Raw genomic sequence first — 13,998 nt, 5'->3', positions numbered from 1 at the left:
ACACACTTACAGTATAATACATCACACAGTTTCATATCATTTCACTTTACATCATATCCGAAAAGGAGTAGGAAGAAGCAAAGCATATTGAATCCTACCCCTTTCCCACTTCAGAGCGTTTACAAATATATAGAATAATTTACTGACCTTTTTATAATAAAAATAACATCTGTGAATTAGTATACACAACAGTTTTGTAATATGCAATTAATTAATTCAGTCATTATTAATATTATTTCTTGTTTAGCTTATGCATTGTTTATGTTCTATGTTGTCTTTTGTTTTTTTTGTGTTTTTGGTTTTTTGCTCTATGCTTTTTAACCCGTGAAGCACTTTGGTCCAATTTTAAAATTGTTGTAAACCATACTTGCCAACCTTGAGACCTCCGATTTCGGGAGGTGGGGCGAGGGGGTGGGGGTGGGAGTGGGCGTGGTCGGGGTGGGACGGGGGCGTGGTTGGGGGCTTGGCTAAAAGAGGAGGAGTATATTTACAGCTACAATTCACCAAGTCAAGTATTTCATATATATATATATATATATATATATATATATATATATATATATATATATATATATATATATATATATATATATATATATATATTCATTTATTTACACATATACACACACATAACACTCATCTACTCATTGTTGAGTTAAGGGTTGAATTGTCCATCCTTGTTCTATTCTCTGTCACTATTTTTCGAACCATGCTGAACACCCTGTCTGATGGTGTATTGCTGTGTGGCACGCACAAAAGTGCTTTCATCAAATGCACTAGATGGCAGTATTGTCATGTTTAAGAGTGTCACAACATTGCTGTTTACGGCAGACGAACTGCTTTACGGTATACAAAAAAGTGACTGCTGTTGTTGTGTGTTGTTGCCACACTGGGAGGACGTTAATTAAACTGCCTAACAATAAACCCACATAAGAAACCAAGAACTCGCCCTCCATCATTCTATAGTTATAACGTGATTGGGCAGGTACGCTTTTTTATATTGTGAAGGACCTGAGTCCACCTGAATTTCGGGAGATTTTCGGGAGAAAATCTGTCCCGGGAGGTTTTCGGGAGAGGCGCTGAATTTCGGGAGTCTCCCGGAAAATCCGGGAGGGTTGGCAAGTATGTTGTAAACATGCTATATAAATAAATTTGCCTTGTCTTGCCTTGCCTATAATGAGTGGGGGTGAGAGAAGCTATTGACTGTTTATTCCAAAAGAAAGTTATAGTTGCCCTTTAAAGCCTTAATTCATCAGCATAGCAATAAGTGTTGTTATCACACACTGTGGCTTCAAGAAACACACATTTAACACCAAAGCAAGCTTGTGGTATGCAAACAAAACAGGCATTTTCAGGTACAACAGTGCGAGTGTTATTAGTTTAGAAACACGACAAGCCGGGCAAGAACATCTGCATGGTGTTCACAGGATCAAATCCACCCAATATGGCGTTTTCCCTTCTTCCGTTTGCCTTGTCGTCCGTGTGAACACCAAGCAGCCGTTTGCCAACCAAACAGCAACGGCCAGCTTTACCACTTGGAGGGAGGAGGAGGAGGGGGAGAGCGGGCCCGACTGAAATAACGCCATTACAGTTCCGAGGCCTGCTTCTCCACCTCCGAGGGCTGGACCCCCAAATGGGCCCGGTAGTACTCGGCGTCATAGTGCTGACGCCTCTCGCTGCGCTTGAAGAAGCCGCACTGGAGGCGAGTAACGGAGTGGAAAAACGAGATATGAATAAGGATGATAATAGAAAAGCAGGGATATACACAGTCGCGATCAAAAGTTGACATACACTTGTAAAGAACAAAATATCATGGCTTTCTTGACTTTCCAATAATTTCTACAACTTTTATTTTTTTGTGATAGAGTGACTGGAGCACATACTTGTTGGTCACAAAAAATATTCATGAAGTTTGGTTCGTTTTTGAATTTATTATGGGTCTACTGAAAATGTGAGCAACAGCATACATACAGCAATGTTAATATTTGCTTACATGTCCCTTGGCAAGTTTCACTGCAATAAGGCACTTTTTGGTAGCCATCCACAAGCTTCTGCTTGAATTTTTGACCACTCCTCTTGACAAAATTGGTGCAGTTCAGCTAAATGTGTTGGTTTTCTGACATGGACTTGTTTCTTCAGCATTGTCCACGCGTTTAAGTCAGGACTTTGGGAAGGCCATTCTAAAACTTTAATTCTAGCCTGATTTAGCCATTCCTTTACCACTTTTGACGTGTGTTTGGGGTCATTGTCCTGTTGGAACACCCAACTGCGCCCGAGACCCAACCTGCGAGCTGATGATTTTAACTTGTCCTGAAGAATTTGGAGGTAATCCTCTTTTTTCATTGTCCCATTTACTCTCTGTAAAGCACCCGTTCCATTGGCAGCAAAACAGGCCCAGAGCATAATACTACCACCACCATGCTTGACAATGTTGACGATGGGCAGAGGTGGGTAGAGTAGCCAGAAATTGTACTCAAGTAAGAGTACTGTTACTTTAGAGATTTATTACTCAAGTAAAAGTAAGGAGTAGTCACCCAAATATTTACTTGAGTAAAAGTAAAAAGTATGTTGTGAAAAAACTACTCAAGTACTGAGTAACTGATGAGTAACATACACACTCATATCATATATATATATATATATATATATATATATATATATATATATATATATATATATATATATATACACATACATATACATTGATATATACAGTATATACTTTATAAGTATTTATTTTGCTGTTTTTGTTTACATGTTAAAGGTGTTTTAATGAATATACATGCATGTTTAACACATATAGATTCCTTTCTTTCATGAAGACTAGAATATAAGTTGGTGTATTACCTGATTCTGATGACTTGTGTTGATTGTAATCAGGCAGTCGTGATGATAACGTCCACGTTTTCAAATGGAGGAGAAGAAAAGTTCCTCCTTTCTGTCTAATACCACATGAAAGTGGTGGGTTTTTGGCATCCTATTTGTCCAGTTTCCATATTCGTTGTTATACACTTTACAAGAAATATATTGGCGTCAAACTCCGTAGCTTGCTAGCTTGTTTACGCTGGCTTTCGGAGACTCTTGTTTTGAAAGCGCAGGCGCGATGGCGCGGCACTTTTATTGTGAAGACAGGAACGTCCTCATGTGCGGTCAGTCTTGAGGCTTTTGACGGTACGGTTGAAATAAAACAAGTATCTTTTTTCCCTCACACTTTTGATTGATTGATTGGAACTTTTATGAGTAGATTGCACAGTACAGTACATATTCCGTACAATTGACCACTAAATGGTAACACCCCAATAAGTTTTTCAACTTGTTTAAGTCAGGTCATGTGACCACCTGGCTCTGTTTGATTGGTCCAACGTCACCAGTGACTGCATCTGATTGGTGGAACGAAGTGAAACGTCACCAGTAAGGCAGGCACTATGAAGGTCTGTCTGACAGACCAAAACAAACAAAGCGTGCATTAACAGATCGATAAAAATTAGTAGCGAGTAGCGAGCTGAATGTAGATAAAAGTAGTGGAGTAAAAGTAGCGTTCCTTCTCTATAAATATACTTAAGTAAAAGTAAAAGTATGTTGCATTAAAACTACTCTTAGAAGTACAATTTATCCCAAAAGTTACTCAAGTAGATGTAACGGAGTAAATGTAGCGCGTTACTACCCACCTCTGATGGTGGGAATGGTGTTCCTGGGATTAAAGGCCTCACCTTTTCTCCTCCAAACATTTTGCTGGGTATTTTGGCCAATCATCTCAATTTTTGTTTCATCTGACCACAAAACTTTCCTCCAGAAGGTATTATCTTTGCCCATGTGATGTCACGTCAAAAGTGGTAAAGGAATGGCTAAACCGGGCTAGAATGAAGGTTTTAGAATGGCCTTCCCAAATTGGACAATGCTGAAGAAACAAGTCCATGTCAGAAAACCAACCAATTCAGCTGAACTGCACCAATTTTGTTTAGAGGAGTGGTCCCAGGACACGCTGGGAAGACTATTTCTCCCGGCTGGCCTGGGAACGCCTCGGGATCCCCCGGGAGGAGCTGGACGAAGTGGCTGGGGAGAGGGAAGTCTGGGTTTCCCTGCTTAAGCTGCTGCCCCCGCGACCCGACCTCGGATAAGCGGAAGAAGATGGATGGATGCATGGATGGAGTGGTCAAAAATTCAAGCAGAAGCTTGTGGATGGCTACCAAAAGCGCCTTATTGCAGTGAAACTTGCCAAGGGACATGTATCCAAATATTAAAGGCCTACTGAAACCCACTACTACCGACCACGCAGTCTGATAGTTTATACATCAATGATTAAATCTTAACATTGCAACACATGCCAATACGGCCGGGTTAGCTTACTAAAGTGCAATTTTAAATTTTTCGCAGAAATATCCTGCTGAAAACATTTCGGTATGATGACGCCTACGCGTGACGTCACAGATTGTAGAGGACATTTTGGGACAGCATGGTGGCCAGCTATTAAGTCGTCTGTTTTCATCGCAAAATTCCACAGTATTCTGGACATCTGTGTTGGTGAATCTTTTGCAATTTGTTCAATGAACAATGGAGACAGCAAAGAAGAAAGCTGTAGGTGGGAAGCGGTGTATTGCGGCCGACTGCAGCAACACAAACACAACCGGTGTTTCATTGTTTACATTCCCGAAAGATGACAGTCAAGCTTTACCATTGGCCTGTGGAGAACTGGGACAACAGAGACTCTTACCAGGAGGACTTTGAGTTGGATGCGCAGGCGCGGTACCGTGAGTACGCAGCTGCGGCTTCCAAACATTTGATCGCTTGCCCGTACGTGCGTGCCGCTATGTGCATGTCACGTACGTAACTTGGGGGACTTTGGGGAAATATATGTGCTGTATGAACTTTGGGGAGGTGAACGGTACTTTGGGCTGTGGGATTGAGTGTGTTGTGCAGGTGTTTGAGTTGTATTGGCGGGTTATATGAGGTGTTTGTTATGCGGGATTAATTTGTGGCATATTAAATATAAGCCTGGTTGTGTTGTGGCTAATAGAGTATATATATGTCTTGTGTTTATTTACTGTTTTAGTCATTCCCAGCTGAATATCAGGTCCCACCCGCCTCTCACAGTATCTTCCCTATCTGAATCGCTCCCACTGCCCTCTAGTCCTTCACTCTCACTTTCCTCATCCACAAATCTTTCATCCTCGCTCAAATTAATGGGGAAATCGTTGCTTTCTTGGTCCGAATCGCTCTCGCTACTGGTGGCCATGATTGTAAACAATGTGCAGATGTGAGGAGCTCCACAACCTGTGACGTCACGCTACTCGTCTGCTACTTCCGGTACAGGCAAGGCTTTTTAATCAGCGACCAAAAGTTGCGAACTTTATCGTCAATGTTCTCTACTAAATCCTTTCAGCAAAAATATGGCAATATCGCGAAATGATCAAGTATGACACATAGAATGGACCTGCTATCCCCGTTTAAATAAGAAAATCGCATTTCAGTAGGCCTTTAACATTGCTGTATGTATACTTTTGACCCAGCAGATTTGGTCACATTTTCAGTAGACCTACAATAAATTCATAAAAGAACCAAACTTCATGAATGTTTTTTTTGTGACCACCAAGTATGTGCTCCAATCACTCTATCACAAAAAAATAAGAGTTGTAGAAATTATTGGAAACTCAAAAGTGTATGTAAACCTTTGACCACGACTGTAGAAAGAAGGACAATGGAGATGTCTTCATAGTTTTTAGACAGTAGGTGAAACATCTGATTACCGTCCACAGTATGCAGACCAACAGGGTCAGGAGAAGAATGCCAGCCAAGACAGCGATGAGGATGATCCACCAGGGGATAGAGTACTGGTCCACTAGCCCTGGTTCCGGGTAGATCATCACTGGAATCTGAATATTTACAAAATACAACGCTTTATGCTCAGCACTCATTTGGCTCCCCCTAGAGGCGAAATACTGGAAATGACAATGTTAAAGGATAATAAATGAACTTAAACATCAGGAGGAACTGCACTTTTTGGGGGGGGTTTGCCTATTGTTCACAATCATTGTGAGAGACAAGAACACACATCTTGGATCTGAGCCGAGGATGTCGTTATGGCTTGTGCAGCCCTTTGAGACACTTGTGATTAAGGGCTAAATAAATACACTTTGATTGATTGATTGATTGATTGACATAATTTTATTGGGATTCTAGAAATGATAAAAAAAAGTGCTTGTAAAATGTGGATAATATGAGTCACCATTGTAGTCTAAAACATCTTCAAAATCATCCATCAATGTTATATTCAGTGATGGGCACTGAATATATATTAGATACGTCATTTTACTACATTTCCCAGTAGTCATCCACACTAGTAAGCAAAATTATAGCAGGCACTCATGTCACATGACGACGAGAGAGTCGGAGACAGAGGGACGCTTCAAGCTGACGACTCCAAAAAAATACAAATAACATACTTGAAGTTGGCAGAGGAATTCTCTTCTGCAGATAAGATTTTTCTTTTAGTAATGAAGATGACATGCAGGAAACTCGCAATAATGCGTGTCTTTGGCCTTATTTAGACAAATGTATGTGTTGAGAGAAAAAAATGCCCAAAACCGTTTTTAGTTGTTTACTCCATCCATCCATCCTCTTCCGCTTATCCGAGGTCGGGTCGCGGGGGCAGCAGCCTAAGCAGGGAAGCCCAGACTTCCCTCTCCCCAGCCACTTCGTCCAGCTCCTCCCGGGGGATCCCGAGGCGTTCCCAGGCCAGCCGGGAGAGATAGTCTTCCCAGCGTGTCCTGGGTCTTCCCCGTGGCCTCCTACCGGTCGGACGTGCCCGAAACACCTTCCTAGGGAGGCGTTCGGGTGGCATCCTGACCAGATGCCCGAACCACCTCATCTGGCTCCTCTCGATGTGAAGGAGCAGCGGCTTTACCTTGAGCTCCCCCCAAATGACAGAGCTTCTCACAATATCTCTAAGGGAGAGCCCCGCCACTCGGCAGAGGAAACTCATTTTGGCCGCTTGTACCCGTGATCTTGTCCTTTCGGTCATGACCCAAAGCTCATGACCATAGGTGAGGATGGGAACGTAGATCGACCGGTAAATCGAGAGCTTTGCCTTCCGGCTCAGCTCCTTCTTCACCACAACGGATAGATACAGCGTCCGCATTACTGAAGACGCCGCACCGATCCGCCTGTCGATCTCACGATCCACTCTTCCCCCACTCGTGAACAAGACTCCGAGGTACTTGAACTCCTCCACTTGGGGCAAGATCTCCTCCCCAACCCGGAGATGGCACTCCACCCTTTTCCGGGCGAGAACCATGGACTCGGACTTGGAGGTGCTGATTCTCATCCCAGTCGCTTCACACTCAGCTGCGAACCGATCCAGTGAGAGCTGAAGATCCTGGCTAGATGAAGCCATCAGGACCACATCATCTGCAAAAAGCAGAGACCTAATCCTGCAGCCACCAAACCGAATCCCCTCAACGCCTTGACTGCGCCTAGAAATTCTGTCCATAAAAGTTATGAACAGAATCGGTGACAAAGGGCAGCCTTGGCGGAGTCCAACCCTCATCGGAAACGTGTCCGACTTACTGCCGGCAATGCGAACCAAGCTCTGACACTGATCATACAGGGAGCGGACCGCCACAATCAGACAGTCCGAAACCCCATACTCTCTGAGCACTCCCCACAGGACATCCCGAGGGACACGGTCGAATGCCTTCTCCAAGTCCACAAAGCACATGTAGACTGGTTGGGCAAACTCCCATGCACCCTCAAGGACCCTGCCGAGAGTATAGAGCTGGTCCACAGTTCCACGACCACGACGAAAACCACACTGTTCCTCCTGAATCCGAGGTTCGACTATCCGGCGTAGCCTCCTCTCCAGCACACCTGAATAGACCTTACCGGGAAGGCTGAGGAGTGTGATCCCACGATAGTTGGAACACACCCTCCGGTTCCCCTTTTTAAAGAGAGGAACCACCACCCCGGTCTGCCAATCCAAAGGTACTGCCCCCGATGTCCACGCGATGCTGCAGAGTCTTGTCAACCAAGACAGCCCCACAGCATCCAGAGCCTTAAGGAACTCCGGGCGGATCTCATCCACCCCCGGGGCCTTGCCATCGAGGAGCTTTTTAACTACCTCAGCAACCTCAGCGCCAGAAATACGAGAGCCCACCACAGATTCCCCAGGCCCTGCTTCCTTATAGGAAGACGTGCTGGTAGGATTGAGGAGGTCTTCGAAGTATTCTCTCCACCGATCCACAACTTCCGCAGTTGAGATCAGCAGAACACCATCCGCACCATACACGGTGTTGGTAGTGCACTGCTTCCCCTTCCTGAGGCGGAGGATGGTGGTCCAGAATCGCTTCGAAGCCGCCCGGAAGTCGTTTTCCATGGCTTCCCCGAATTCCTCCCATGTCCGAGTTTTTGCCTCCGCGACCGCTGAAGCCGCACACCGCTTGGCCTGTCGGTACCTGTCCGCTGCCTCAGGAGTCCCATGAGCCAAAAGAACCCGATAGGACTCCTTCTTCAGCTTGACGGCATCCCTCACCGCCGGTGTCCACCAACGGGTTCTAGGATTACCGCCACAACAGGCACCAACTACCTTGCGGCCACAGCTCCAATCAGCCGCCTCGACAATAGAGGTGCGGAACATGGTCCACTCGGACTCAATGTCCAGCACCTCCCTCGTGACATGTTCAAAGTTCTTCCGGAGGTGGGAATTGAAAGTTGTTTACTGTAAACCAAAATCATAACTGCTTTTTTTATCTAAAACGTGGGACACAGATTTAGGAACACACATTAAAGTGAGTTGAATTCATTAATAGTTTTACTACACATAACCATTACCAACTGTTCCCGAACAACATACAAGTCATTGTTGTTTTTTGTTCGTTTTTTGTCAATAAATATGTAGATTTTGTTTTTTTTACTGTAGGTAGAGAAAATGAATAACATTATCGAGGTGGGCCAAAGAAAAGGCAAACTAAATAAATACATACAGAAGCTAGGGAGTACCCCTAGAGGTAGTTGTAAGGTGTCCCCGGCTAAAAGACAGATAGTTAATAGTAATGGATCCGTATTGTGTCCATTTGTACACTCTCAGCTACATGAACATTGATATTATACATGTGGGTCAATAGATATGAATGCCGTTAAATGACGCTTTGCTGTAGCAAGCTACTTTCGCCGTGTAGCTTGCTACAATGCTCCAAGATAGCTTTCCTTGTAGATTAGATACATTTAATCGAGAGTAACTTGTAGCTTAGCTTACTACACTTTCCAAATATATTTCCCATCTCTGTAAATATATATAATGTAGTAACAGACATGTTCATAACAATACGTAATATGTACAATATTTAGATGGATAGATGGATAGATAGTACTTTATTGATTCCTTCAGGAGAGTTCCCTCAGGAAAATAACAATTGTGTTGTATTTTGGTAATTTTATGCATTCCCGGAACCTATTTCCTCAGGACATTTATTTCCGTTTCCATAGCCAAGAGGTTCCGACTTCCAGCAACAGACGCTTGGGTTTTCTAATCATGGCAGATTTGGTAATACATGACGAAGATGGCTATTTTTACACAAATGACGATTTACAACCTTATCTTTTTGAAACTGAATATACAGAGGATGAACTGCTGGTTATAGAAACGAGCACAGAGGGTAAAAATGTTGGAGCGGGCGGAAGCCGAGAGAATCAGGACCGGCGTGACTTGACGGTGCAAATGTGAAATTTGGAGCCAAGCTATGCCAGCATAAATGTAGTGCTTACCCAAAATCAACTTGAAAAAAAATGTGCCCGGCCAGCTGGACCAAACGCACAACTGCCCATCGGGTGAGTCACTATAATGTTGATCATGATACACGCAGCACGTCATGCTTGTTGGACGGTACAACTAAAGTAAATACACTGTCGAGCTAGCTGTGTACAAACAAAACACGAAATAAGGGCTAATACTTTATAGATACTGTAATATGATTGTTAACTGTTTTACGTCAGTACGGATTAGTGTCCTATGACATTGTGTTGTGCATTACAAACTCAAAAAGAGATCCAGCTGCTGACACAGTAGCGAGCTTACGGCTAATGCCATAGCATGTCGTGGCAAAGCAGTGTGTTACTATTCTAGAAAAAGAGTCCCTCAGTGTTCACTCTTACATTAACAATGTTGCTACAGCTTGGTTATGTAACGCAAATGAAGTAGTGTTGTCCCGGTACCAAAATCAGTTCGATACTTTTCGGTACTTTTCTAAATAAAGGGGACCACAAAAAGTGGCATTATTGGCTTTATTTAAAAAAAAACATCTTACGGTACATTAAACATATGTTTATTATTGCAAATTTGTCCTTAAATAAAATAGTGAACATACGAGACAACTTGTCTTTTAGTAGTAAGTAAACAAACAAAGACTGCATACGTCAGCAGACTAATTCGCAGTAACATATTGTGTCATTTATCATTCTATTATTTTGTCAAAATTATTAAAGGGGAACATTATCACCAGACCTATGTAGGCGTCAATATATACCTTGATGTTGCAGAAAAAAGACCATATATTTTTTTAACCGATTTCCGAACTCTATATGGGTGAATTTTGGCGAATTAAACGCCTTTCTATTATTCGCTCTCGGAGCGATGATGTCACAACGTAACGTCACATCGGGAAGCAATCCGCCATTTTCTCCAACACATTACAAACACAGAGTCAAATCAGCTCTGTTATTTTCCGTTTTTTCGACTGTTTTCCGTACCTTGGAGACATCATGCCTCGTCGGTGTGTTGTCGGAGGGTGTAACAACACGAACAGGGACGGATTCAAGTTGCACCAGTGGCCCAAAGATGCGAAAGTGGCAAGAAATTGGACGAAATTTGTTCAAAATACGAGGGTGTGGAAAAGCAGACAAAATGGTCAGTAGTTTGTTTCGCACACTTTACCGACGAATGCTATGCTACGACAGAGATGGCAAGAATGTGTGGATATCCTGCGACACTCAAAGCAGATGCATTTCCAACGATAAAGTCAAAGAAATCTGCCGCCAGACCCCCATTGAATCTGCCGAAGTGTGTGAGCAATTCAGGGACAAAGGCCCTCGGTAGCACGGCAAGCAATGGCGGCAGTTTGTTCCCGCAGACGAGCGAGCTAAACCCCCTGGATGTCTTGGCTCACACCGTCCCTTATACCACCGAAGATGATCAAGAGAAGAATATCGACACTAGCTTCCCTGGCCTGCTGATATCAACTCTAAAACTGGACAGATCAGCTTTCAGGAAAAGAGAGCGGATGAGGGTATGTCTACAGAATATATTAATTGATGAAAATTGTGCTGTCTGCACTCTCAAAGTGCATGTTGTTGCCAAATGTATTTCATATGCTGTAAACCTAGTTCATAGTTGTTAGTTTCCTTTAATGCCAAACAAACACATACCAATCGTTGGTTAGAAGGCGATCGCCTAATTCGTCCTCGCTTTCTCCCGTGTCGCTGGCTGTCGTGTCGTTTTTGTCGGTTTCGCTTGCATACGGTTCAAACCGATATCGCTCAATAGCTTCAGTTTCTTCTTCAATTTCATTTTCGCTACCTGCCTCCACACTACAACCATCCGTTTCAATACATGCGTAATCTGTTGAATCGCTTAAGCCGCTGAAATCCGAGTCTGAATCCGAGCTAATGTCGCTATAGCTTGCTGTTCTATGCGCCATGTTTGTTTGTATTGGCATCACTATGTGACGTCACAGGAAAATGGACGGGTGTATATAACGATGGTTAAAATCAGGCACTTTGAAGCTTTTTTTAGGGATATTGCGTGATGGGTAAAATTTTGAAAACAACTTTGATAAATAAAATAAGCCACTGGGAACTGATTTTTAATGGTTTTAACCCTTCTGAAATTGTGATAATGTTCCCCTTTAAGGACAAACGGTAAAAAAAATAGTTATTAATCTACTTGTTCATTTACTGTTAATATCTGCTTACTTTCTCTTTTAACATGTTCTATCTACACTTCCGTTAAAATGTAATAATCACTTATTCTTCTGTTGATTGATACTTTACATTAGTTTTGTATGATACCACACATTTGGGTATCGATCCGATACCAAGTAGTTACAGGATCATACATTGGTTATATTCAAGGTCCTCATGTGTCCAGGGACATATTTTCTCAGTTTATAAACATAATATCATTTTTTTTTAAACGAAAGAAGATGTTGTGATGCCAAAAAATATTGACGTAATCATAATAGTATCGACTAAATACGGTCCTGTACTTGGTATTATTACAGTAAATGATAGGTGTAGATCCACCAATGGCGTTTGTTTACATTTTGACGCCGGTGAGCTATTGTATTTTCTTACGGTGTGTAGTGAAGCATGTTTAGCTATTCTTCGTCCTTCAGTGATATTGCTACTTGTAAGAAACGTACTTAATTTGTCGCCATGGAGGCGAGGATTAGTGATTTAGAAGTAGCTAAAACACTGCCGACTGGGGCTAGACTTTAGCCACTAGCTAGCTAGCTATATCTTAAAGCCACTCTTCCTGAGGGTTTTTCAGTGTTATAACTTCACCTTTATCGTTAGTTTTTAAGCCAAAATGCGTCCGTTCTCCCTTTTCTGTCTACATACTGTGTCTGCTTGTAAGTACTCAGTGTGTGTGCGCTGCCGAACATGCTCCTCTGCTTGTAAACCAGCAATGACACGATGTGACGACGACGGGAGAACGGGGGGGGGGGGGGGGGGACCGGTACTTTTCAGAGGCGGTATAGTACCGAATATGATTCATTAGTATCGTGGTACTATACTAATACCGGTGTACCGTACAACCCTAAAATGAAGTATTGTTGGCGTTTTTTAATGCATTTTGAAAGTGATTTGGAGGCAGAATGGATTGCTCCCATTATTTGCATTGCTAGCCACCTAGAACAATGTAAATATTTCAAATTAGAATGCAAAAAAACAACAACAAAAAAACTGTTGTCTTCTTGTCTCTCATATTGATTGTTAAACTGTCCACCACGGGTGGCCGAGCTTTCAGCCGCTCTGCCCCACATCTTTGGAACTCTTTACCACCAGACCTTCGCAACTTCGATTCAATATCCCTCTTCAAATCAAGACTCAAAACACAGCTATTCCTGACTGCTTTTTCATTGTAATCATCTTTTCATTTGTTGTTGTTGTTGTTGTTGTTTTGTTAGTTTTTTTTTTAATCCAATTTGATTTTATTGTTGTGATTTTGTACGGTGTCCTTGAGTGCCCCTTATAAATAAAATGTATTATTATTATTATTATAATAGGCACAATTCCCCCCAAAAAAGTGCAGTTCCCCTTTTTTTTACTTTTTTTCTCAAGGTGTGACTTACCTGAGCAGCAGCATCCTTGAGCACCAGATGTTTGATGGTGGACTTCACCGTGATTTCTGCTCTGACCAGCAGCTCCAGGGCGCTGACTGACGAGAACTCCTGAGACGTGAAGACCCCTCATGATTGGCATCATCATCAGACTCTTTTTTTTTTTTTTTATTCTGCAAATATCAGTTAATGAGTCCGACGCCGTACCTCAATGAAGGTGCTGTTCCACAGCCGGCCGTGGATCCTAAGCACCGCCTGGCCAGAGAAGCTGTGAAGAGGACACTGGAAGAGAACGCAGCGCGCCGAACCCAGGAGACAATCCTGCGAGAAGGAAACAATCATTGTTTTGAGTCATTTCCATATTATGTAGTATGTCGTATCCAGTGACGTGCAGTCACTAGAGGCAGGTGAGGGATCATGGAAAGAAAAAAAATGTAAAAATATTTTTTTTAAATTAAATTGTTATATGTATCCAGTGATTATACTATAAAGTTATTTTCCATTTAACTTCACCCGTTTTAGATTATTTTTTATTTAAAATCGCTGAATTTTCACATTTGCCGTTCAAATACTGAGAAGAGACGGTGCGGTGAACAGCAGCCAGTTGAGGCACGTCACTCAGTGCCTCAACATGGATTCTGGACTCGGCTAACTGCTGGCCTGCTGTACA

At 42.7% G+C, this 13,998-nt stretch overlaps 1 protein-coding gene across 5 annotated transcripts in view; it reads right to left on the bottom strand.

The window, feature by feature from the left end:
- itga7 (integrin, alpha 7) overlaps positions 1–13,998 on the bottom strand; it is a 127,823-nt gene that overhangs the window by 5,203 nt on the left and 108,622 nt on the right. For all 5 annotated transcript variants that reach the window (XM_061937684.2, XM_061937685.2, XM_061937686.2 and 2 more), the window contains 3 exons: positions 13,536–13,649; positions 13,341–13,439; positions 5,745–5,870 (listed from right to left, as the gene is read on the bottom strand). In XM_061937684.2, coding sequence (XP_061793668.1) covers positions 5,745–5,870; positions 13,341–13,439; positions 13,536–13,649 — 339 coding nt within the window. The remainder of the gene's footprint in view (positions 1–5,744; positions 5,871–13,340; positions 13,440–13,535; positions 13,650–13,998) is intronic.

The sequence above is a fragment of the Nerophis lumbriciformis genome, linkage group LG03 (assembly GCF_033978685.3).
Source record: "Nerophis lumbriciformis linkage group LG03, RoL_Nlum_v2.1, whole genome shotgun sequence".
NCBI lineage: Eukaryota > Metazoa > Chordata > Actinopteri > Syngnathiformes > Syngnathidae > Nerophis > Nerophis lumbriciformis.
The sequence above is the reverse complement of the archived record's forward strand: the minus strand, read 5'-3'. Positions and strand labels throughout refer to the sequence as shown.